The 21,738-nt window shown below is 47.2% G+C and overlaps 1 protein-coding gene and 43 non-coding genes across 44 annotated transcripts; all 44 read right to left on the reverse strand.

Annotated features, from left to right (window-relative positions):
• Nucleotides 1–8: 8 nt before the first annotated feature.
• trnas-cga (transfer RNA serine (anticodon CGA)) lies at nt 9–90 on the reverse strand. Its single transcript has one exon. It is a non-coding gene; the product is annotated as a tRNA-Ser (tRNA).
• A 725-nt stretch (nt 91–815) lies between these two features.
• Nucleotides 816–897, reverse strand: trnas-uga (transfer RNA serine (anticodon UGA)). Its single transcript has one exon. It is a non-coding gene; the product is annotated as a tRNA-Ser (tRNA).
• Nucleotides 898–1,050: 153 nt separating this feature from the next.
• On the reverse strand, nt 1,051–1,132 carry trnas-cga (transfer RNA serine (anticodon CGA)). Its single transcript has one exon. It is a non-coding gene; the product is annotated as a tRNA-Ser (tRNA).
• Nucleotides 1,133–1,383: 251 nt separating this feature from the next.
• trnas-uga (transfer RNA serine (anticodon UGA)) lies at nt 1,384–1,465 on the reverse strand. The gene has a single exon. It is a non-coding gene; the product is annotated as a tRNA-Ser (tRNA).
• Nucleotides 1,466–1,630: 165 nt separating this feature from the next.
• On the reverse strand, nt 1,631–1,712 carry trnas-cga (transfer RNA serine (anticodon CGA)). The gene has a single exon. It is a non-coding gene; the product is annotated as a tRNA-Ser (tRNA).
• Nucleotides 1,713–2,437: 725 nt separating this feature from the next.
• Nucleotides 2,438–2,519, reverse strand: trnas-uga (transfer RNA serine (anticodon UGA)). The gene has a single exon. It is a non-coding gene; the product is annotated as a tRNA-Ser (tRNA).
• A 153-nt stretch (nt 2,520–2,672) lies between these two features.
• On the reverse strand, nt 2,673–2,754 carry trnas-cga (transfer RNA serine (anticodon CGA)). Its single transcript has one exon. It is a non-coding gene; the product is annotated as a tRNA-Ser (tRNA).
• Nucleotides 2,755–3,005: 251 nt separating this feature from the next.
• trnas-uga (transfer RNA serine (anticodon UGA)) lies at nt 3,006–3,087 on the reverse strand. Its single transcript has one exon. It is a non-coding gene; the product is annotated as a tRNA-Ser (tRNA).
• A 165-nt stretch (nt 3,088–3,252) lies between these two features.
• On the reverse strand, nt 3,253–3,334 carry trnas-cga (transfer RNA serine (anticodon CGA)). Its single transcript has one exon. It is a non-coding gene; the product is annotated as a tRNA-Ser (tRNA).
• Nucleotides 3,335–4,059: 725 nt separating this feature from the next.
• trnas-uga (transfer RNA serine (anticodon UGA)) lies at nt 4,060–4,141 on the reverse strand. Its single transcript has one exon. It is a non-coding gene; the product is annotated as a tRNA-Ser (tRNA).
• A 153-nt stretch (nt 4,142–4,294) lies between these two features.
• Nucleotides 4,295–4,376, reverse strand: trnas-cga (transfer RNA serine (anticodon CGA)). Its single transcript has one exon. It is a non-coding gene; the product is annotated as a tRNA-Ser (tRNA).
• Nucleotides 4,377–4,627: 251 nt separating this feature from the next.
• trnas-uga (transfer RNA serine (anticodon UGA)) lies at nt 4,628–4,709 on the reverse strand. Its single transcript has one exon. It is a non-coding gene; the product is annotated as a tRNA-Ser (tRNA).
• Nucleotides 4,710–4,874: 165 nt separating this feature from the next.
• trnas-cga (transfer RNA serine (anticodon CGA)) lies at nt 4,875–4,956 on the reverse strand. Its single transcript has one exon. It is a non-coding gene; the product is annotated as a tRNA-Ser (tRNA).
• A 251-nt stretch (nt 4,957–5,207) lies between these two features.
• On the reverse strand, nt 5,208–5,289 carry trnas-uga (transfer RNA serine (anticodon UGA)). The gene has a single exon. It is a non-coding gene; the product is annotated as a tRNA-Ser (tRNA).
• Nucleotides 5,290–5,454: 165 nt separating this feature from the next.
• trnas-uga (transfer RNA serine (anticodon UGA)) lies at nt 5,455–5,536 on the reverse strand. Its single transcript has one exon. It is a non-coding gene; the product is annotated as a tRNA-Ser (tRNA).
• A 153-nt stretch (nt 5,537–5,689) lies between these two features.
• trnas-uga (transfer RNA serine (anticodon UGA)) lies at nt 5,690–5,771 on the reverse strand. The gene has a single exon. It is a non-coding gene; the product is annotated as a tRNA-Ser (tRNA).
• Nucleotides 5,772–6,030: 259 nt separating this feature from the next.
• On the reverse strand, nt 6,031–6,112 carry trnas-uga (transfer RNA serine (anticodon UGA)). The gene has a single exon. It is a non-coding gene; the product is annotated as a tRNA-Ser (tRNA).
• A 1,481-nt stretch (nt 6,113–7,593) lies between these two features.
• Nucleotides 7,594–7,675, reverse strand: trnas-uga (transfer RNA serine (anticodon UGA)). The gene has a single exon. It is a non-coding gene; the product is annotated as a tRNA-Ser (tRNA).
• Nucleotides 7,676–7,828: 153 nt separating this feature from the next.
• Nucleotides 7,829–7,910, reverse strand: trnas-cga (transfer RNA serine (anticodon CGA)). The gene has a single exon. It is a non-coding gene; the product is annotated as a tRNA-Ser (tRNA).
• Nucleotides 7,911–8,169: 259 nt separating this feature from the next.
• trnas-uga (transfer RNA serine (anticodon UGA)) lies at nt 8,170–8,251 on the reverse strand. Its single transcript has one exon. It is a non-coding gene; the product is annotated as a tRNA-Ser (tRNA).
• A 153-nt stretch (nt 8,252–8,404) lies between these two features.
• trnas-cga (transfer RNA serine (anticodon CGA)) lies at nt 8,405–8,486 on the reverse strand. The gene has a single exon. It is a non-coding gene; the product is annotated as a tRNA-Ser (tRNA).
• A 251-nt stretch (nt 8,487–8,737) lies between these two features.
• On the reverse strand, nt 8,738–8,819 carry trnas-uga (transfer RNA serine (anticodon UGA)). The gene has a single exon. It is a non-coding gene; the product is annotated as a tRNA-Ser (tRNA).
• A 165-nt stretch (nt 8,820–8,984) lies between these two features.
• Nucleotides 8,985–9,066, reverse strand: trnas-uga (transfer RNA serine (anticodon UGA)). The gene has a single exon. It is a non-coding gene; the product is annotated as a tRNA-Ser (tRNA).
• A 153-nt stretch (nt 9,067–9,219) lies between these two features.
• trnas-uga (transfer RNA serine (anticodon UGA)) lies at nt 9,220–9,301 on the reverse strand. The gene has a single exon. It is a non-coding gene; the product is annotated as a tRNA-Ser (tRNA).
• A 153-nt stretch (nt 9,302–9,454) lies between these two features.
• Nucleotides 9,455–9,536, reverse strand: trnas-cga (transfer RNA serine (anticodon CGA)). Its single transcript has one exon. It is a non-coding gene; the product is annotated as a tRNA-Ser (tRNA).
• A 259-nt stretch (nt 9,537–9,795) lies between these two features.
• Nucleotides 9,796–9,877, reverse strand: trnas-uga (transfer RNA serine (anticodon UGA)). Its single transcript has one exon. It is a non-coding gene; the product is annotated as a tRNA-Ser (tRNA).
• A 153-nt stretch (nt 9,878–10,030) lies between these two features.
• On the reverse strand, nt 10,031–10,112 carry trnas-cga (transfer RNA serine (anticodon CGA)). The gene has a single exon. It is a non-coding gene; the product is annotated as a tRNA-Ser (tRNA).
• A 250-nt stretch (nt 10,113–10,362) lies between these two features.
• On the reverse strand, nt 10,363–10,444 carry trnas-uga (transfer RNA serine (anticodon UGA)). Its single transcript has one exon. It is a non-coding gene; the product is annotated as a tRNA-Ser (tRNA).
• A 165-nt stretch (nt 10,445–10,609) lies between these two features.
• On the reverse strand, nt 10,610–10,691 carry trnas-cga (transfer RNA serine (anticodon CGA)). The gene has a single exon. It is a non-coding gene; the product is annotated as a tRNA-Ser (tRNA).
• Nucleotides 10,692–11,416: 725 nt separating this feature from the next.
• trnas-uga (transfer RNA serine (anticodon UGA)) lies at nt 11,417–11,498 on the reverse strand. The gene has a single exon. It is a non-coding gene; the product is annotated as a tRNA-Ser (tRNA).
• Nucleotides 11,499–11,651: 153 nt separating this feature from the next.
• On the reverse strand, nt 11,652–11,733 carry trnas-cga (transfer RNA serine (anticodon CGA)). Its single transcript has one exon. It is a non-coding gene; the product is annotated as a tRNA-Ser (tRNA).
• A 259-nt stretch (nt 11,734–11,992) lies between these two features.
• trnas-uga (transfer RNA serine (anticodon UGA)) lies at nt 11,993–12,074 on the reverse strand. The gene has a single exon. It is a non-coding gene; the product is annotated as a tRNA-Ser (tRNA).
• A 153-nt stretch (nt 12,075–12,227) lies between these two features.
• trnas-cga (transfer RNA serine (anticodon CGA)) lies at nt 12,228–12,309 on the reverse strand. The gene has a single exon. It is a non-coding gene; the product is annotated as a tRNA-Ser (tRNA).
• A 251-nt stretch (nt 12,310–12,560) lies between these two features.
• Nucleotides 12,561–12,642, reverse strand: trnas-uga (transfer RNA serine (anticodon UGA)). The gene has a single exon. It is a non-coding gene; the product is annotated as a tRNA-Ser (tRNA).
• A 165-nt stretch (nt 12,643–12,807) lies between these two features.
• trnas-uga (transfer RNA serine (anticodon UGA)) lies at nt 12,808–12,889 on the reverse strand. Its single transcript has one exon. It is a non-coding gene; the product is annotated as a tRNA-Ser (tRNA).
• A 153-nt stretch (nt 12,890–13,042) lies between these two features.
• trnas-uga (transfer RNA serine (anticodon UGA)) lies at nt 13,043–13,124 on the reverse strand. The gene has a single exon. It is a non-coding gene; the product is annotated as a tRNA-Ser (tRNA).
• Nucleotides 13,125–13,277: 153 nt separating this feature from the next.
• trnas-cga (transfer RNA serine (anticodon CGA)) lies at nt 13,278–13,359 on the reverse strand. The gene has a single exon. It is a non-coding gene; the product is annotated as a tRNA-Ser (tRNA).
• A 259-nt stretch (nt 13,360–13,618) lies between these two features.
• On the reverse strand, nt 13,619–13,700 carry trnas-uga (transfer RNA serine (anticodon UGA)). Its single transcript has one exon. It is a non-coding gene; the product is annotated as a tRNA-Ser (tRNA).
• Nucleotides 13,701–13,853: 153 nt separating this feature from the next.
• trnas-cga (transfer RNA serine (anticodon CGA)) lies at nt 13,854–13,935 on the reverse strand. The gene has a single exon. It is a non-coding gene; the product is annotated as a tRNA-Ser (tRNA).
• Nucleotides 13,936–14,185: 250 nt separating this feature from the next.
• Nucleotides 14,186–14,267, reverse strand: trnas-uga (transfer RNA serine (anticodon UGA)). The gene has a single exon. It is a non-coding gene; the product is annotated as a tRNA-Ser (tRNA).
• A 165-nt stretch (nt 14,268–14,432) lies between these two features.
• trnas-cga (transfer RNA serine (anticodon CGA)) lies at nt 14,433–14,514 on the reverse strand. Its single transcript has one exon. It is a non-coding gene; the product is annotated as a tRNA-Ser (tRNA).
• Nucleotides 14,515–15,239: 725 nt separating this feature from the next.
• trnas-uga (transfer RNA serine (anticodon UGA)) lies at nt 15,240–15,321 on the reverse strand. The gene has a single exon. It is a non-coding gene; the product is annotated as a tRNA-Ser (tRNA).
• Nucleotides 15,322–15,474: 153 nt separating this feature from the next.
• Nucleotides 15,475–15,556, reverse strand: trnas-cga (transfer RNA serine (anticodon CGA)). Its single transcript has one exon. It is a non-coding gene; the product is annotated as a tRNA-Ser (tRNA).
• Nucleotides 15,557–19,104: 3,548 nt separating this feature from the next.
• Nucleotides 19,105–20,529, reverse strand: LOC134059672 (uncharacterized). The gene has a single exon (XM_062516121.1). It carries the CDS (start codon nt 20,527–20,529, stop codon nt 19,105–19,107), a length of 1,425 nt encoding a protein of 474 aa, XP_062372105.1.
• Between the last annotated feature and the right edge of the window lie 1,209 nt (nt 20,530–21,738).

A 21,738-nucleotide genomic window follows, 5' to 3' on the forward strand; every position in this document is an offset into this window, starting at 1 on the left:
CAAAGAAACGCTGCGAGCAGGGTTCGAACCTGCGCGGGGAAACCCCATTGGATTTCGAGTCCAACGCCTTAACCTCTCGGCCATCACAGCTTATTTCACCAACTGGGTCATGAACAGAAAAAAAGACATGCAAACATGCTACCTGAAGGATGGCGATCAGAGGGACAAGCATAAATGAACAGATGTCAAAGGTAGGACGACTTTTCTTCAATGGCCCAACCCCAATGTCCGGACTCACGAACTCAAGGACTTTGGTGCGCGTTCTCGCGAAATTCGTAAGTGCTTAGGGCTGTCCCAATGTCGAATTACAACGGGCGGGAGGGTTTGAGCAGACACTTACCGAGCCCTTTCCGTGAGTCTGCATCGGTGCAGACTTAACCTAAGGGAATTACCCACAGTTCAAAGTGTTGTGACGTTTACTGCGGAGATCATAGAAAAATCCGGAAATTAAGGTAAACAACAGCACGCACGACACACGTGCATGGTGCAAATGTTAGCAACGTCTTTGTTAGTAAACATCGCCAAGGTACATGTGATCTCGTGAAGTGCTGTCCCAATCCCAAATACCTATCTGAGCCTATGTGGCCTCACACACTCATTCACTTAGCACCTGAGATCAATTAAGTCTGTGAGTCTCTAGTTCTTAGTCTTTAGGGCTGACATTGGGATTGGGCCAATGAGAGACGTGCAATTACATGTGTAGTTTGAAAAGGGCACAGGTAAGAGGCCAGGAAGATATGTTGGTCAATTTCATGGCCTGCTGTCTTGCCGCACAAATCAAGCGGTCCGTTCATCGCTCTTGCAACAAAGGACGCCGCTGTGAGCAGGGTTCGAACCTGCGCGGGGAGACCCCATTGGATTTCAAGTCCAACGCCTTAACCACTCGGCCATCACAGCTGCACTCAAGTGGAAAAACGTGCACAAATGCCCACAGCTTCAGCTGGAAGAGACAGCGCTATAAGGTTTGGCTTCACGGTTTGTTTCAACTGCCTTGGCCGATTCCAGTCGTGGGTCTCAAATGGGTGGAAGGAGAACAACTAGTCAAAGAAACGCTGCGAGCAGGGTTCGAACCTGCGCGGGGAAACCCCATTGGATTTCGAGTCCAACGCCTTAACCTCTCGGCCATCACAGCTTATTTCACCGACGGGGTCATGAACAGAAAAAAAGACATGCAAACATGCTACCTGAAGGATGGCGATCGGAGGTACAAGCATAAGTTCACACATGTCAAAAGCAGGACCACTTTTCTTCACTGAGAGACATGGCATTACATGTGTAGCTTGAAAAGGGCAGAGATAAGAGACCAGGAAGATATGTTGGTAAATTTCATGGCCTTGCCGCACAAATCAAGTGGTGCGTCATCCCTTTTACAAGAAAGGACACCGCTGTGTGCAGGGTTCGAACCTGCGCGGGGAGACCCCATTGGATTTCAAGTCCAACGCCTTAACCTCTCGGCCATCACAGCTGCACGGTCTTTGCACACATGGGAAAAAATCGTGCACAACGTGCCATAGCTTCAGCTGGAAGAGACAGCGCTATAAGATTTGGCTTCACGGTTTGTTTCAACTGCCTTGGCCGATTCCAGTCGTGGGTCTCAAATGGGTGGCAGGAGAACAACTAGTCAAAGAAACGCTGCGAGCAGGGTTCGAACCTGCGCGGGGAAACCCCATTGGATTTCGAGTCCAACGCCTTAACCTCTCGGCCATCACAGCTTATTTCACCAACTGGGTCATGAACAGAAAAAAAGACATGCAAACATGCTACCTGAAGGATGGCGATCAGAGGGACAAGCATAAATGAACAGATGTCAAAGGTAGGACGACTTTACTTCAATGGCCCAATCCCAATGTCCGGACTCACAAACTCAAGGACTTTGGTGCGCGTTCTCGCGAAATTCGTAAGTGCTTAGGGCTGTCCCAATGTCGAATTACAACGGGCGGGAGGGTTTGAGCAGACACTTACCGAGCCCTTTCCGTGAGTCTGCATCGGTGCAGACTTAACCTAAGGGAATTACCCACAGTTCAAAGTGTTGTGACGTTTACTGCGGAGATCATAGAAAAATCCGGAAATTAAGGTAAACAACAGCACGCACGACACACGTGCATGGTGCAAATGTTAGCAACGTCTTTGTTAGTAAACATCGCCAAGGTACATGTGATCTCGTGAAGTGCTGTCCCAATCCCAAATACCTATCTGAGCCTATGTGGCCTCACACACTCATTCACTTAGCACCTGAGATCAATTAAGTCTGTGAGTCTCTAGTTCTTAGTCTTTAGGGCTGACATTGGGATTGGGCCAATGAGAGACGTGCAATTATATGTGTAGTTTGAAAAGGGCAAAGGTAAGAGGCCAGGAAGATATGTTGGTCAATTTCATGGCCTGCTGTCTTGCCGCACAAATCAAGCGGTCCGTTCATCGCTCTTGCAACAAAGGATGCCGCTGTGAGCAGGGTTCGAACCTGCGCGGGGAGACCCCATTGGATTTCAAGTCCAACGCCTTAACCACTCGGCCATCACAGCTGCACTCAAGTGGAAAAACGTGCACAAAGGCCCACAGCTTCAGCTGGAAGAGACAGCGCTATAAGATTTAGCTTCACGGTTTGTTTCAACTGCCTTGGCCGATTCCAGTCGTGGGTCTCAAATGGGTGGCAGGAGAACAACTAGTCAAAGAAACGCTGCGAGCAGGGTTCGAACCTGCCTGGGGAAACCCCATTGGATTTCGAGTCCAACGCCGTAACCACTCGTCCATCACAGCTTATTTCCCCAAGGGGGTCATGAACAGAAAAAAAGACATGCAAACATGCTACCTGAAGGATGGCGATCGGAGGTACAAGCATAAGTTCACACATGTCAAACGCAGGACCACCTTTCTTCACTGAGAGACATGGCATTACATGTGTAGCTTGAAAAGGGCAGAGATAAGAGACCAGGAAGATATGTTGGTAAATTTCATGGCCTTGCCGCACAAATCAAGTGGTGCGTCATCCCTTTTACAAGAAAGGACACCGCTGTGTGCAGGGTTCGAACCTGCGCGGGGAGACCCCATTGGATTTCAAGTCCAACGCCTTAACCTCTCGGCCATCACAGCTGCACGGTCTTTGCACACATGGGAAAAAATCGTGCACAACGTGCCATAGCTTCAGCTGGCAGAGACAGCGCTATAAGATTTGGCTTCACGGTTTGTTTCAACTGCCTTGGCCGATTCCAGTCGTGGGTCTCAAATGGGTGGCAGGAGAACAACTAGTCAAAGAAACGCTGCGAGCAGGGTTCGAACCTGCGCGGGGAAACCCCATTGGATTTCGAGTCCAACGCCTTAACCTCTCGGCCATCACAGCTTATTTCACCAACTGGGTCATGAACAGAAAAAAAGACATGCAAACATGCTACCTGAAGGATGGCGATCAGAGGGACAAGCATAAATGAACAGATGTCAAAGGTAGGACGACTTTACTTCAATGGCCCAATCCCAATGTCCGGACTCACAAACTCAAGGACTTTGGTGCGCGTTCTCGCGAAATTCGTAAGTGCTTAGGGCTGTCCCAATGTCGAATTACAACGGGCGGGAGGGTTTGAGCAGACACTTACCGAGCCCTTTCCGTGAGTCTGCATCGGTGCAGACTTAACCTAAGGGAATTACCCACAGTTCAAAGTGTTGTGACGTTTACTGCGGAGATCATAGAAAAATCCGGAAATTAAGGTAAACAACAGCACGCACGACACACGTGCATGGTGCAAATGTTAGCAACGTCTTTGTTAGTAAACATCGCCAAGGTACATGTGATCTCGTGAAGTGCTGTCCCAATCCCAAATACCTATCTGAGCCTATGTGGCCTCACACACTCATTCACTTAGCACCTGAGATCAATTAAGTCTGTGAGTCTCTAGTTCTTAGTCTTTAGGGCTGACATTGGGATTGGGCCAATGAGAGACGTGCAATTATATGTGTAGTTTGAAAAGGGCACAGGTAAGAGGCCAGGAAGATATGTTGGTCAATTTCATGGCCTGCTGTCTTGCCGCACAAATCAAGCGGTCCGTTCATCGCTCTTGCAACAAAGGACGCCGCTGTGAGCAGGGTTCGAACCTGCGCGGGGAGACCCCATTGGATTTCAAGTCCAACGCCTTAACCACTCGGCCATCACAGCTGCACTCAAGTGGAAAAACGTGCACAAAGGCCCACAGTTTCAGCTGGAAGAGACAGCGCTATAAGATTTAGCTTCACGGTTTGTTTCAACTGCCTTGGCCGATTCCAGTCGTGGGTCTCAAATGGGTGGCAGGAGAACAACTAGTCAAAGAAACGCTGCGAGCAGGGTTCGAACCTGCGTGGGGAAACCCCATTGGATTTCGAGTCCAACGCCTTAACCTCTCGGCCATCACAGCTTATTTCACGAAGGGGGTCATGAACAGAAAAAAAGACATGCAAACATGCTACCTGAAGGATGGCGATCGGAGGTACAAGCATAAGTTCACACATGTCAAACGCAGGACCACCTTTCTTCACTGAGAGACATGGCATTACATGTGTAGCTTGAAAAGGGCAGAGATAAGAGACCAGGAAGATATGTTGGTAAATTTCATGGCATTGCCGCACAAATCAAGTGGTGCGTCATCCCTTTTACAAGAAAGGACACCGCTGTGTGCAGGGTTCGAACCTGCGCGGGGAGACCCCATTGGATTTCAAGTCCAACGCCTTAACCTCTCGGCCATCACAGCTGCATGGTCTTTGCACACATGGGAAAAAATCGTGCACAACGTGCCATAGCTTCAGCTGGAAGAGACAGCGCTATTAGATTTGGCTTCACGGTTTGTTTCAACTGCCTTGGCCGATTCCAGTCGTGGGTCTCAAATGGGTGGCAGGAGAACAACTAGTCAAAGAAACGCTGCGAGCAGGGTTCGAACCTGCGCGGGGAAACCCCATTGGATTTCGAGTCCAACGCCTTAACCTCTCGGCCATCACAGCTTATTTCACCAACTCGGTCATGAACAGAAAAAAAGACATGCAAACATGCTACCTGAAGGATGGCGATCGGAGGGACAAGCATAAGTTCAAACATGTCAAACGCAGGACCACCTTTCTTCACTGAGAGACATGGCATTACATGTGTAGCTTGAAAAGGGCAGAGATAAGAGACCAGGAAGATATGATGGTAAATTTCATGGCCTTGCCGCACAAATCAAGTGGTGCGTCATGCCTTTTACAAGAAAGGACACCGCTGTGTGCAGGGTTCGAACCTGCGCGGGGAGACCCCATTGGATTTCAAGTCCAACGCCTTAACCTCTCGGCCATCACAGCTGCACGGTCTTTGCACACATGGGAAAAAATCGTGCACAATGTGCCATAGCTTCAGCTGGAAGAGACAGCGCTATAAGATTTGGCTTCACGGTTTGTTTCAACTGCCTTGGCCGATTCCAGTCGTGGGTCTCAAATGGGTGGCAGGAGAACAACTAGTCAAAGAAACGCTGTGAGCAGGGTTCGAACCTGCGCGGGGAGACCCCATTGGATTTCAAGTCCAACGCCTTAACCACTCGGCCATCACAGCTGCACACAAGTGGAAAAACATGCACAACGGCCCACAGCTTCAGCTGGAAGAGACAGCGCTATAAGATTTGGCTTCACGGTTTGTTTCAACTGCCTTGGCCGATTCCAGTCGTGGGTCTCAAATGGGTGGCAGGAGAACAACTAGTCAAAGAAACGCTGTGAGCAGGGTTCGAACCTGCGCGGGGAGACCCCATTGGATTTCAAGTCCAACGCCTTAACCTCTCGGCCATCACAGCTTATTTCACCAACTCGGTCATGAACAGAAAAAAAGACATGCAAACACGCTACCTGAAGGATGGCGATCAGAGGGACAAGCATAAATGAAGAGATGTCAAAGGTAGGACGACTTTTCTTCAATGAGAGACGTGCCATTATATGTGTAGTTTGAAAAGGGCACAGGTAAGAGGCCAGGAAGATATGTTGGTCAATTTCATGGCCTGCTGTCTTGCCGCACAAATCAAGCGGTCCGTTCATCGCTCTTGCAACAAAGGACGCCACTGTGAGCAGGGTTCGAACCTGCGCGGGGAGACCCCATTGGATTTCAAGTCCAACGCCTTAACCACTCGGCCATCACAGCTGCACACTAGTGGAAAAACGGGCATAACGTGCCATAGCTTCAGCTGGAAGAGACAGCGCTATAAGATTTGGCTTCACGGTTTGTTTCAACTGCCTTGGCCGATTCCAGTCGTGGGTCTCAAATGGGTGGCAGGAGAACAACTAGTCAAAGAAAAGCTGCGAGCAGGGTTCGAACCTGGGTTCGAGCTGTCTCAGCTCATGCACGAGTTTGGTGTTGAGCACGAGCGTCCTCGCGCGTCCATGTTGATAACGCATTCTAGAAGACATAAATAAAATGACTGACGACTAGGATTAAGTTACCGATACTTGATGCCTGTGGGTTATCTTTATACCAGGCTTTGTGAATAAAAGAAAAAAGCAAATGTCGTTCTAATAGGTTACTATTATTTGCATTAGACTATGTATGAGTTGGCAAGGTATGATAAGACATTCTAGGAAATGCGAAGAAATTCTCTAACTAAACCCAATTATTATAACCTACTCGCTGTCGTGTAGGCTAGGCTATGAAAACTATTTTAAAACGCTCAGCTGCAGACCTGTAGCCTAGTTCATAACAACGCAGCGTTGGGGGTCACAGCCTACAGTAGATAACGGCAAAAGTTTCCGACAGTGACAGCAGACTTAAAATGCATGCTGCTCGAAACATAACACATGGATGCGCGCTTCTACCGGTAAGCCTATAATATGCGTTGGCTTCATTTCATCTGTCTGTAGGTTTAAGCTGCAAATTCACACTGGGTGCAGCACAAATAGCATATCTGGTATCCACACGTTTCTTACATCCCATGTCTAGTTATGAGTCATTTTCGTCGGGTAGACAGCCTATTGCGCACATAACATCCTAGGCTACAGTCAGTTCAAAGCATTTACTGTGGGGATCATATTTATGTGTATGCTAAGTGAATTCTTGCTCAATATTGACTCGCCATGTTTATTATATCATGACATATGGATATCACATTATAGGATTTCGAGACAAGGGGCAAACTTCTCCACCACCATCCCAACTCAAATAATTAAATACATTTGCGCCTGTAACGATAGGAGCGCGTTCACGAACACCTTCTCTCACTCTCCAATCTTCATCAACGATGTACCTATGTTGTCTCGTTGTAACGTGAAACCTAATTGGCTCATTCTAGCTGGTGACGGAAATGGACACCCATGGAACGCCATTTTCTCAAAGATGGCTGCGGCCAATTTCAAACTTTTTTGGCTGAAGTAGCTAGCCTAGCATCGGCCATTGAAATGAATGGGGGCGGGACTTAGTCCCTCTCTCCAGTTCTTATAATACCTCCATGGCATAAATGAAGAGATGTCAAAGGTAGGACGACTTTTCTTCAATGAGAGACGTGCCATTATATGTGTAGTTTGAAAAGGGCACAGGTAAGAGGCCAGGAAGATATGTTGGTCAATTTCATGGCCTGCTGTCTTGCCGCACAAATCAAGCGGTCCGTTCATCGCTCTTGCAACAAAGGACGCCGCTGTGAGCAGGGTTCGAACCTGCGCGGGGAGACCCCATTGGATTTCAAGTCCAACGCCTTAACCACTCGGCCATCACAGCTGCACACTAGTGGAAAAACGGGCATAACGTGCCATAGCTTCAGCTGGAAGAGACAGCGCTATAAGATTTGGCTTCACGGTTTGTTTCAACTGCCTTGGCCGATTCCAGTCGTGGGTCTCAAATGGGTGGCAGGAGAACAACTAGTCAAAGAAACGCTGCGAGCAGGGTTCGAACCTGCGCGGGGAAACCCCATTGGATTTCGAGTCCAACGCCTTAACCTCTCGGCCATCACAGCTTATTTCACCAACTCGGTCATGAACAGGAAAAAAGACATGCAAACATGCTACCTGAAGGATGGCGATCAGAGGGACAAGCATAAATGAACAGATGTCAAAGGTAGGACGACTTTTCTTCAATGAGAGACGTGCAATTATATGTGTAGTTTGAAAAGGGCACAGGTAAGAGGCCAGGAAGATATGTTGGTCAATTTCATGGCCTGTTGTCTTGCCGCACAAATCAAGCGGTCCGTTCATCGCTCTTGCAACAAAGGACGCCGCTGTGAGCAGGGTTCGAACCTGCGCGGGGAGACCCCATTGGATTTCAAGTCCAACGCCTTAACCACTCGGCCATCACAGCTGCACTCAAGTGGAGAAACGTGCACAACGGCCAACAGCTTCAGCTGGAAGAAACAGCGCTATAAGATTTGGCTTCACGGTTTGTTTCACCTGCCTTGGCCGATTCCAGTCGTGGGTCTCAAATGGGTGGCAGGAGAACAACTAGTGAAAGAAACGCTGCGAATAGGGTTCGAACCTGCGCGGGGAAACCCCATCGGATTTCGAGTACAACGCCTTAACCTCTCGGCCATCACAGCTTATTTCACCAACGGGGTCATGAACAGAAAAAAAGACATGCAAACATGCTACCTGAAGGATGGCGATCGGAGGTACAAGCATAAGTTCACACATGTCAAACGCAGGACCACCTTTCTTCACTGAGAGACATGGCATTACATGTGTAGCTTGAAAAGGGCAGAGATAAGAGACCAGGAAGATATGTTGGTAAATTTCATGGCCTTGCCGCACAAATCAAGTGGTGCGTCATGCCTTTTACAAGAAAGGACACCGCTGTGTGCAGGGTTCGAACCTGCGCGGGGAGACCCCATTGGATTTCAAGTCCAACGCCTTAACCTCTCGGCCATCACAGCTGCACGGTCTTTGCACACATTGGAAAAAATCGTGCACAACGTGCCATAGCTTCAGCTGGAAGAGACAGCACTATAAGATTTGGCTTCACGGTTTGTTTCAACTGCCTTGGCCGATTCCAGTCGTGGGTCTCAAATGGGTGGCAGGAGAACAACTAGTCAAAGAAACGCTGTGAGCAGGGTTCGAACCTGCGCGGGGAGACCCCATTGGATTTCAAGTCCAACGCCTTAACCACTCGGCCATCACAGCTGCACACAAGTGGAAAAACATGCACAACGGCCCACAGCTTCAGCTGGAAGAGACAGCGCTATAAGATTTGGCTTCACGGTTTGTTTCAACTGCCTTGGCCGATTCCAGTCGTGGGTCTCAAATGGGTGGCAGGAGAACAACTAGTCAAAGAAACGCTGTGAGCAGGGTTCGAACCTGCGCGGGGAGACCCCATTGGATTTCAAGTCCAACGCCTTAACCACTCAGCCATCACAGCTGCACACAAGTGGAAAAACATGCACAACGGCCCACAGCTTCAGCTGGAAGAGACAGCGCTATAAGATTTGGCTTCACGGTTTGTTTCAACTGCCTTGGCCGATTCCAGTCGTGGGTCTCAAATGGGTGGCAGGAGAACAACTAGTCAAAGAAACGCTGCGAGCAGGGTTCGAACCTGCGCGGGGAAACCCCATTGGATTTCGATTCCAACGCCTTAACCTCTCGGCCATCACAGCTTATTTCACCAAGGGGGTCATGAACAGAGAAAAAGACATGCAAACATGCTACCTGAAGGATGGCGATCGGAGGGAAAAGCATAAATGAACAGATGTCAAAGGTAGGACGACCTTTCTTCAATGAGAGACGTGCAATTATATGTGTAGTTTCAAAAGGGCACAGGTAAGAGGCCAGGAAGATATGTTGGTCAATTTCATGGCCTGCTGTCTTGCCGCACAAATCAAGCGGTCCGTTCATCGCTCTTGCAACAAAGGACACCGCTGTGAGCAGGGTTCGAACCTGCGCGGGGAGACCCCATTGGATTTCAAGTCCAACGCCTTAACCACTCGGCCATCACAGCTGTACACAAGTGGAAAAACGTACACAACGGCCCACAGCTTCAGCTGGAAGAGACAGCGCTATAAGATTTGGCTTCACGGTTTGTTTCAACTACCTTGGCCGATTCCAGTCGGGGGTCTCAAATGGGTGGAAGGAGAACAACTAGTCAAAGAAACGCTGCGAGCAGGGTTCGAACCTGCGCGGGGAAACCCCATTGGATTTCGAGTCCAACGCCTTAACCTCTCGGCCATCACAGCTTATTTCACCAACGGGGTCATGAACAGAAAAAAGACATGCAAACATGCTACCTGAAGGATGGCGATCGGAGGTACAAGCATAAGTTCACACATGTCAAACGCAGGACCACTTTTCTTCACTGAGAGACATGGCATTACATGTGTAGCTTGAAAAGGGCAGAGATAAGAGACCAGGAAGATATGTTGGTAAATTTCATGGCCTTGCCGCACAAATCAAGTGGTGCGTCATGCCTTTTACAAGAAAGGACACCGCTGTGTGCAGGGTTCGAACCTGCGCGGGGAGACCCCATTGGATTTCAAGTCCAACGCCTTAACCTCTCGGCCATCACAGCTGCACGGTCTTTGCACACATGGGAAAAAATCGTGCACAACGTGCCATAGCTTCAGCTGGAAGAGACAGCGCTATAAGATTTGGCTTCACGGTTTGTTTCAACTGCCTTGGCCGATTCCAGTCGTGGGTCTCAAATGGGTGGCAGGAGAACAACCAGTCAAAGAAACGCTGCGAGCAGGGTTCGAACCTGCGCGGGGAAACCCCATTGGATTTCGAGTCCAACGCCTTAACCTCTCGGCCATCACAGCTTATTTCACCAACTGGGTCATGAACAGAAAAAAAGACATGCAAACATGCTACCTGAAGGATGGCGATCAGAGGGACAAGCATAAATGAACAGATGTCAAAGGTAGGACGACTTTTCTTCAATGGCCCAACCCCAATGTCCGGACTCACGAACTCAAGGCCTTTGGTGCGCGTTCTCGCGAAATTCGTAAGTGCTTAGGGCTGTCCCAATGTCGAATTACAACGGGCGGGAGGGTTTGAGCAGACACTTACCGAGCCCTTTCCGTGAGTCTGCATCGGTGCAGACTTAACCTAAGGGAATTACCCACAGTTCAAAGTGTTGTGACGTCTACTGCGGAGATCATAGAAAAATCCGGAAATTAAGGTAAACAACAGCACGCACGACACACGTGCATGGTGCAAATGTTAGCAACGTCTTTGTTAGTAAACATCGCCAAGGTACATGTGATCTCGTGAAGTGCTGTCCCAATCCCAAATACCTATCTGAGCCTATGTGGCCTCACACACTCATTCACTTAGCACCTGAGATCAATTAAGTCTGTGAGTCTCTAGTTCTTAGTCTTTAGGGCTGACATTGGGATTGGGCCTATGAGAGACGTGCAATTACATGTGTAGTTTGAAAAGGGCACAGGTAAGAGGCCAGGAAGATATGTTGGTCAATTTCATGGCCTGCTGTCTTGCCGCACAAATCAAGCGGTCCGTTCATCGCTCTTGCAACAAAGGACGCCGCTGTGAGCAGGGTTCGAACCTGCGCGGGGAGACCCCATTGGATTTCAAGTCCAACGCCTTAACCACTCGGCCATCACAGCTGCACACTAGTGGAAAAACGGGCATAACGTGCCATAGCTTCAGCTGGAAGAGACAGCGCTATAAGATTTGGCTTCACGGTTTGTTTCAACTGCCTTGGCCGATTCCAGTCGTGGGTCTCAAATGGGTGGCAGGAGAACAACTAGTCAAAGAAACGCTGCGAGCAGGGTTCGAACCTGCGCGGGGAAACCCCATTGGATTTCGAGTCCAACGCCTTAACCTCTCGGCCATCACAGCTTATTTCACCAACTCGGTCATGAACAGGAAAAAAGACATGCAAACATGCTACCTGAAGGATGGCGATCAGAGGGACAAGCATAAATGAACAGATGTCAAAGGTAGGACGACTTTTCTTCAATGAGAGACGTGCAATTATATGTGTAGTTTGAAAAGGGCACAGGTAAGAGGCCAGGAAGATATGTTGGTCAATTTCATGGCCTGTTGTCTTGCCGCACAAATCAAGCGGTCCGTTCATCGCTCTTGCAACAAAGGACGCCGCTGTGAGCAGGGTTCGAACCTGCGCGGGGAGACCCCATTGGATTTCAAGTCCAACGCCTTAACCACTCGGCCATCACAGCTGCACTCAAGTGGAGAAACGTGCACAACGGCCAACAGCTTCAGCTGGAAGAAACAGCGCTATAAGATTTGGCTTCACGGTTTGTTTCACCTGCCTTGGCCGATTCCAGTCGTGGGTCTCAAATGGGTGGCAGGAGAACAACTAGTGAAAGAAACGCTGCGAATAGGGTTCGAACCTGCGCGGGGAAACCCCATCGGATTTCGAGTACAACGCCTTAACCTCTCGGCCATCACAGCTTATTTCACCAACGGGGTCATGAACAGAAAAAAAGACATGCAAACATGCTACCTGAAGGATGGCGATCGGAGGTACAAGCATAAGTTCACACATGTCAAACGCAGGACCACCTTTCTTCACTGAGAGACATGGCATTACATGTGTAGCTTGAAAAGGGCAGAGATAAGAGACCAGGAAGATATGTTGGTAAATTTCATGGCCTTGCCGCACAAATCAAGTGGTGCGTCATGCCTTTTACAAGAAAGGACACCGCTGTGTGCAGGGTTCGAACCTGCGCGGGGAGACCCCATTGGATTTCAAGTCCAACGCCTTAACCTCTCGGCCATCACAGCTGCACGGTCTTTGCACACATTGGAAAAAATCGTGCACAACGTGCCATAGCTTCAGCTGGAAGAGACAGCACTATAAGATTTGGCTTCACGGTTTGTTTCAACTGCCTTGGCCGATTCCAGTCGTGGGTCTCAAATGGGTGGCAGGAGAACAACTAGTCAAAGAAACGCTGTGAGCAGGGTTCGAACCTGCGCGGGGAGACCCCATTGGATTTCAAGTCCAACGCCTTAACCACTCGGCCATCACAGCTGCACACAAGTGGAAAAACATGCACAACGGCCCACAGCTTCAGCTGGAAGAGACAGCGCTATAAGATTTGGCTTCACGGTTTGTTTCAACTGCCTTGGCCGATTCCAGTCGTGGGTCTCAAATGGGTGGCAGGAGAACAACTAGTCAAAGAAACGCTGTGAGCAGGGTTCGAACCTGCGCGGGGAGACCCCATTGGATTTCAAGTCCAACGCCTTAACCACTCAGCCATCACAGCTGCACACAAGTGGAAAAACATGCACAACGGCCCACAGCTTCAGCTGGAAGAGACAGCGCTATAAGATTTGGCTTCACGGTTTGTTTCAACTGCCTTGGCCGATTCCAGTCGTGGGTCTCAAATGGGTGGCAGGAGAACAACTAGTCAAAGAAACGCTGCGAGCAGGGTTCGAACCTGCGCGGGGAAACCCCATTGGATTTCGATTCCAACGCCTTAACCTCTCGGCCATCACAGCTTATTTCACCAAGGGGGTCATGAACAGAGAAAAAGACATGCAAACATGCTACCTGAAGGATGGCGATCGGAGGGAAAAGCATAAATGAACAGATGTCAAAGGTAGGACGACCTTTCTTCAATGAGAGACGTGCAATTATATGTGTAGTTTCAAAAGGGCACAGGTAAGAGGCCAGGAAGATATGTTGGTCAATTTCATGGCCTGCTGTCTTGCCGCACAAATCAAGCGGTCCGTTCATCGCTCTTGCAACAAAGGACACCGCTGTGAGCAGGGTTCGAACCTGCGCGGGGAGACCCCATTGGATTTCAAGTCCAACGCCTTAACCACTCGGCCATCACAGCTGTACACAAGTGGAAAAACGTACACAACGGCCCACAGCTTCAGCTGGAAGAGACAGCGCTATAAGATTTGGCTTCACGGTTTGTTTCAACTACCTTGGCCGATTCCAGTCGGGGGTCTCAAATGGGTGGAAGGAGAACAACTAGTCAAAGAAACGCTGCGAGCAGGGTTCGAACCTGCGCGGGGAAACCCCATTGGATTTCGAGTCCAACGCCTTAACCTCTCGGCCATCACAGCTTATTTCACCAACGGGGTCATGAACAGAAAAAAGACATGCAAACATGCTACCTGAAGGATGGCGATCGGAGGTACAAGCATAAGTTCACACATGTCAAACGCAGGACCACTTTTCTTCACTGAGAGACATGGCATTACATGTGTAGCTTGAAAAGGGCAGAGATAAGAGACCAGGAAGATATGTTGGTAAATTTCATGGCCTTGCCGCACAAATCAAGTGGTGCGTCATGCCTTTTACAAGAAAGGACACCGCTGTGTGCAGGGTTCGAACCTGCGCGGGGAGACCCCATTGGATTTCAAGTCCAACGCCTTAACCTCTCGGCCATCACAGCTGCACGGTCTTTGCACACATGGGAAAAAATCGTGCACAACGTGCCATAGCTTCAGCTGGAAGAGACAGCGCTATAAGATTTGGCTTCACGGTTTGTTTCAACTGCCTTGGCCGATTCCAGTCGTGGGTCTCAAATGGGTGGCAGGAGAACAACTAGTCAAAGAAACGCTGCGAGCAGGGTTCGAACCTGCGCGGGGAAACCCCATTGGATTTCGAGTCCAACGCCTTAACCTCTCGGCCATCACAGCTTATTTCACCAACTGGGTCATGAACAGAAAAAAAGACATGCAAACATGCTACCTGAAGGATGGCGATCAGAGGGACAAGCATAAATGAACAGATGTCAAAGGTAGGACGACTTTTCTTCAATGGCCCAACCCCAATGTCCGGACTCACGAACTCAAGGCCTTTGGTGCGCGTTCTCGCGAAATTCGTAAGTGCTTAGGGCTGTCCCAATGTCGAATTACAACGGGCGGGAGGGTTTGAGCAGACACTTACCGAGCCCTTTCCGTGAGTCTGCATCGGTGCAGACTTAACCTAAGGGAATTACCCACAGTTCAAAGTGTTGTGACGTCTACTGCGGAGATCATAGAAAAATCCGGAAATTAAGGTAAACAACAGCACGCACGACACACGTGCATGGTGCAAATGTTAGCAACGTCTTTGTTAGTAAACATCGCCAAGGTACATGTGATCTCGTGAAGTGCTGTCCCAATCCCAAATACCTATCTGAGCCTATGTGGCCTCACACACTCATTCACTTAGCACCTGAGATCAATTAAGTCTGTGAGTCTCTAGTTCTTAGTCTTTAGGGCTGACATTGGGATTGGGCCTATGAGAGACGTGCAATTACATGTGTAGTTTGAAAAGGGCACAGGTAAGAGGCCAGGAAGATATGTTGGTCAATTTCATGGCCTGCTGTCTTGCCGCACAAATCAAGCGGTCCGTTCATCGCTCTTGCAACAAAGGACGCCGCTGTGAGCAGGGTTCGAACCTGCGCGGGGAGACCCCATTGGATTTCAAGTCCAACGCCTTAACCACTCGGCCATCACAGCTGCACTCAAGTGGAAAAACGTGCACAAATGCCCACAGCTTCAGCTGGAAGAGACAGCGCTATAAGGTTTGGCTTCACGGTTTGTTTCAACTGCCTTGGCCGATTCCAGTCGTGGGTCTCAAATGGGTGGAAGGAGAACAACTAGTCAAAGAAACGCTGCGAGCAGGGTTCGAACCTGCGCGGGGAAACCCCATTGGATTTCGAGTCCAACGCCTTAACCTCTCGGCCATCACAGCTTATTTCACCAACGGGGTCATGAACAGAAAAAAAGACATGCAAACATGCTACCTGAAGGATGGCGATCGGAGGTACAAGCATAAGTTCACACATGTCAAACGCAGGACCACTTTTCTTCACTGAGAGACATGGCATTACATGTGTAGCTTGAAAAGGGCAGAGATAAGAGACCAGAGGGGTATTTCACAAAACCTAGATAAGGGATTAAACCGGGATTTTTTGGTTATCCTGGATGAATTTACCCTTGACTCGGTTTCACAAAAGAGATGCTACATAAGTTGCCATGGGAATTTATTCTCTGAAGCTAGCCTGCTCCCGACCAGGCTAACAGCCAAGATAAGTTCATTCTAATGGTAATTACATTATCTGATTGGTTCAGCTAGCTGTCATTCAAATCAGACCTGCATGCGATTTTTGAAAGAGCTGCATTCCATTTATATACTATTTGCTACTTGCAGAGTCGCAAAACACCACAGAATGTCTGCCCAATACCATTTAGATATCATTTAAATTATGGTGGCCTTATAATTAATTACAAAATCGTTGTTTGCATCTTTTTTGGACTGACGTTTGATGAATAGCCTACTGTAGTAGTTGATTGTAAGTGGAGGGGACATATTTCGAAGGTGTTTTCAACTAATTTGGTTTAAAGACAGAATAAAGATATATAGTCATACTTTGTGCATCTTTGCGGAGGCAAGCGCTTTCTTGATGACGTTGCGTGCCGAGACAAGGAAGCTCTCACACGTGGGTGCATACGTAAATTTGCATTCAGTTGGTCTGCCACACCTACTCCCGCTAGTAACAGAAATAATCATGATTCCCCATCCAAAAAAGTAAAACTTTACCTCGTTGTTGTCTATATCAAAAGCGGTTGTTAACTTTGTGTGCAAGACGCTATTTTTTGCGTCTTTTTTATTCCAACCGTGAGTTATTTGGGGGAGAAACGAGAACGCGCACACATCCCGAATAACTTACACCTGGCTTGACATAGACGCTCCTGTTCATCCTGGATTGGCGTTAGTGAAACGAGTTTAGCAAGGATGACTAGAGAACGCTATGTCAAACCTGGCTTTATCGATTATCTTGGATGTCTTAATTCTGCTTTTGTGAAATACCCCTCAGGAAGATATGTTGGTAAATTTCATGGCCTTGCCGCACAAATCAAGTGGTGCGTCATCCCTTTTACAAGAGACATGCAAACATGCTACCTGAAGGATGGCGATCGGAGGTACAAGCATAAGTTCACACATGTCAAACGCAGGACCACTTTTCTTCACTGAGAGACATGGCATTACATGTGTAGCTTGAAAAGGGCAGAGATAAGAGACCAGGGGGGTATTCCATCAAGCGAGCTAACCGTAAATCGCGGCTAACTTTGATAAGCCTCGCTAATTTTAGAGAGAGCTCGGTTCCATTACTCCCGCTAACAGGAATCTCAGCTGAGTTGCTGGGGTAACATATGCTTCTGAACTAACCTGGTCGGTGGCAGGCTAACTGCCGAGCTAAATTAATCTGTGTTGCAAATAAAAAAACACCAGTCGGAAAACGAGTCCCAAACCGTTGGTTCCGTCAACCTGTGCTTTCGTCACCTGTAGCCTACAACTTAAAAAATAGAAGGAGAAACTTTTTCCCGACAGTGCTGCAAGCATTGATTAAGGCTACCTATCCGCTAGTTTAAATGAATTTCTGAAAATTATGCAACTTACATTGTTTGAACTTGATATGTGTGTGGTCCAAGGAATCTTGCGGCTCTGCGTAACGTACGTCTTTCGTGGTGTCATGCGCAGCGTGACAGGAGAACAATCGAGGCATGTTTTGCGTGTTCTCGGGTTCGGTTCCCATGCGATGAATTTACATAGACTAGGCTATGTTAACACATTAATATTGCCATGTTTAGTTATACTCTTTAATGAAAGGCATCATTATTAAGGGTCATATACAGTAGCTTCAGTGACAGTAGGCAGGCTGTCAGTGTGCTATACGATGCACGGCAAGTCTATAGCCTAATTCTGTAAAGGCTATAATAATTAAAACCGCTTCATATAGTCTAATTAATTATGCATGTAGTTCGGATATCAAACCAACTGTATTACAGAAATTAAATATGAAATGACATATTTGTAAGGAGGAAATATATTTATCAATATTCCTGCTTTTATACGTGTTCTGTCTTTACCCGGTGCACCAATGAGATTGTGTTGAACAAGTTAAATTATTTTTGACCATCTGACTCCATAGATGAAAGGTATAGTCACACTGTTGATGACTATGAAATATCAGTCTACAAGTAACAAGTACTTCTAAACTTTATCTCTCTACAAGGCTGATTTGATTAATCACTAGAGATCCAACCTATATCGTTAGCAGTATCAGTTCATTGACTATCAATATCTGTGAAGTTTACTGATTTACCAGTTCAGGGACCACTATTCGTTTGGCTAATCAGGCCGGCCGGCATTAGCACGCAGAGGCCTCCACGGCTTGGTGCGAAAACTGAATTAGAGCAGTGACTCCTAGTGGTATAACTAGCCCTCACAAGATACGTAGTTTAACTGAGAATTCGTTTGCTAAGATACTGATTAAACAAATGCCTCGATTCGGACTCTCAAGAAAAGAATATTACCGATTACCAATTAACATCACATTTATTTGTAATCTTTTCTAATACAATCAATAAAGGTATAAAGATACAGACAATAATAAAGTAGCAAAAGAATTAAACAATCAACCTAAAATAAAGTTCAAGATATCATACCTGATGTAGCATTAACTAAAGAAGTGGAACTCTATTAGCAGAGGTTTCAATCCTAGGAAACCAAGCTCAGAGTCTACTGCTAGCCAGAGCTACACGCTAGTGGAGATTTTGTTAAGCAAAAATCTGAAGGGTCACCTTTGTTTTCTCTTAAATATCCATCTAGACACAGGAGGTTTGTCGGCTGGGTTCCACCTTAGAAATTAACATATAGACTCTATAACAATTGTAAAAGACCTTGGCTCACCGCAGGGTATATCTTATCATTACAAAAGGAGGATGGGAGGTTACCCATCCAACTTGGCAATTTCGCTTAGATCACCAGAAAAACATATTTACACTTATTTTACAATTGTACCACTGAGACCCTCTTACTTCTCGCGTTGAGACATTCAAAATGATACCAAACATAGATACATTATCATTTGTCATGAAACAGATACATTTTAGTTTCCAGCATGGGTTTTCCAGGAGAAAACTGGAGGTGTGTCCGCCATGGTCAGAGCCTCCCTGGCCAAATGGCGATTCACACAATGGGGTATTTCAATGCAAACAAGTTACCTAAACACAAAAGGAGTGTCCCTGCTGTGAGGTTGTCTCTCCCGTCTTTCAAGATGACTCATGCCTGGGGAAGTAATTTTTCCTATAGACTTATGTATGGGAAAAATAAGGTTATTCTTATAAACTCGTATATGGAAAATAACCCAGCTTTACAGTCGCCCAGTTGACACCGTGAAGTCATTGTCTCAGAGGTGTCAAAAAATGAAAGCTGGCAATCCATATTACATTCCATTATTTCAGTCTGTGCGGTCCTGGCAGTTGTAGCGGACTCAATACCAGGGCTGTGTGGGTGGCTCGGCGTAGGGAACGGATGGCACATCGCATATAGCAACACTGGACTAGGGTGGCAGTGAATGTGAGGATACTAGCGAGTACACATGCTCTGAACACCCAGTCCCACCAAGTGTATGCGTACTGTGCAGATCGTGTGGAGGAGCTGGACAGGATCTCGGCCGTCTTCTTGGCTAGGTTTGCCTGCACCTGTGCTTGGGTGATGTGGTAGTTCGTGTCCCGAACGGTCCGTTCCACCAGACTCATTGTATCCGTCAGAGCCTGGGTGCCCTGCTCGTAGAATGTGTCGTCCCACCAAGGGGAGAGGTCTAAGTCCAGTGGGACCCTCCCCAAGATGTTGATCTGACCCATGGAGAAGTCTTCTGTGACTTCCAGGCAGAAACTGTGGTTCGAGGGGCAAGTCAAACCCCCATAAGAGAAAGAGTTCATTTCGCTGGTGACACACCACTGCGTGTGTGAGACTTGAATGGCATCAGAATGCCCATGTAGAGATTGAACACTGATGATTTTAGAGTCATTCTGTGAAAAAGGCTTTAGCGTATTACAGGTACAAATTACATAATTGGATGTTTCATGACAACAAGTGCGAGAAGTGAACAAGGTCTCAGTGTTACCTAAAGTCATATACCCTGTGAGATGGTCCCATTTGATCACTTGATCTTTTACCACTACTCCAATGGATCTTATGGTTGTTGAATTTGGGAATACCTGTTCTGGATGGATAAGTGGAAAGGTGACAAAGAAACCAATACATTTTGCACATTCAGTACCAGTATACATCATTAAAGTCGATAACAATTCAGAATAGTTAATGTCTTTCATTTTTTCTGACGTAGACCACCTATGCAAGTCTAAGATTTCAATCAAATCACTTAGGACATGCCTAGGGGTCTTTTGCAGACGGAGATCCAGGATTTCTTGTTTGGCTGTGGCGAATAAATCCCGTGCATATGTTCTACAGGCTAAGTCATGTTCAAGGGTGCGGGTCTGGTTGAAAAATGAGTGACTAACGGTTAGAAGCGCCTGTGCCTCAGACTTGACTGCTTTGATAATATTCTCATTACTATTGGTGAGATGTTGGAAACCATTGGCTACCTGATTTGCCAACCATGATGAATATTGTGATTGTCCAGTTATCTTGTAAGAGTTGGCAATGGAATTAGCTGAACCAAAAAGACTAGTTACATCAGCAAATAAATCTCGTTTAAATCTAGCGGGTGGAACTTGGACAGCGAGTCTGTCTTTGTAATCAGAGATTAAATCATCAATCTGTGACTGTAGCCATGCATATGTTTGATCTTTATCGCTACAGTGGGTTAGATAAGCAGATAAAACATTTGTGATATTATAACTAACATGTGTCATCACTAAATTGACATCGTGTAACAAAGTCTTGTTTACATTTCCCTTGATAATACCTCCCGGAGGGGTGGGATGAGTCTTAGGGCACTGTGTGGGCTTGTGATATCCACAAGTAGTTAACTTAAAACATTTCTGACCAGTCCAGGTGCAGTTCTGTGCACTGGTGTAATCATTTAAATTGTGCTGACATAATCCAATACAGTACATCCCTTCCCTCCGGGTTGTCCATATAAATGACTTGGGTTTTGCTTGATTCTCTGTTGAAGAAGTGAGGTTAAATAGCATATCGGTGTACGCTATGTGTGTGTGATTATGTGGAGCTGAATGTGTGCATCTGTATGTGGCTGGTTCTAGATCCTTTGTGTTGTAACACTTTTTAGGATCTAGTCCTTTGTTTGGCTGTTGGTATATTAAATTCATGACTCCAATGTTAGAATGTGGTGTGTCTTTAAGCTGGTACCAGGCTGTGAGGTTATGGAAAATTGGTGGGTAGATCATGTAACCTGTTATGTTTTGAGTGGGGAGATGGGTGGATCCCTCTCTACAACAAATCTTGTTTTCACAATTTGGTTCCGGTGCTAGTCCGGGAGGCCATGTAGTTGACTGTTTTAGAGGAATTGTGATGTATGGTGTGTGTGGCCCCTTTGAATATTTCCATACCCATCTCCCACATCTATTGTTATCAGTGAGTAGGACTCGTTGGCCCAGCCGGATGCATGCTGGTCCAGACACTTTCCTGGCATCTGGAGTCCATGGGTTTGCGCTGGCAGACCTGAGTACGCAGAATTAAAGACAAACAGATACAATTATTGATCAGTTGAAACTTTGAATAATTTGCATTGAGTCATGTGATACCATTTCACTTTTCCTTTTATGGCCACAGCAACACAGCTATTGCAGACAGTTTTAATCTCATATGGCCCATGCCATCTTGGAGCAAATGCACTTTGTTTGACAAACACTCTTATCATTACCATGTCACCCTCAGCAAACTTTGTTTCGCGGGTTGGGTTAAAATGAGTGTCATTAGTTAGGTCAGACTGTTGTTGCTTTAGTGTGGCCTGTGCGTACAACACCTTGAGGCGATCTTGCAACTGAACCAGTACAGTCTGTTGTTTAGCCACAGTGAGGTGGCCCAGATCTGCTGCCGAGATCTCTGGGTCAATGGGAAGTTTCATGATTCGTCCTGTCATGAGTTCATGTGGGCTGATA

Source organism: Sardina pilchardus, chromosome 16 (genome assembly GCF_963854185.1).
Source record: "Sardina pilchardus chromosome 16, fSarPil1.1, whole genome shotgun sequence".
NCBI lineage: Eukaryota > Metazoa > Chordata > Actinopteri > Clupeiformes > Clupeidae > Sardina > Sardina pilchardus.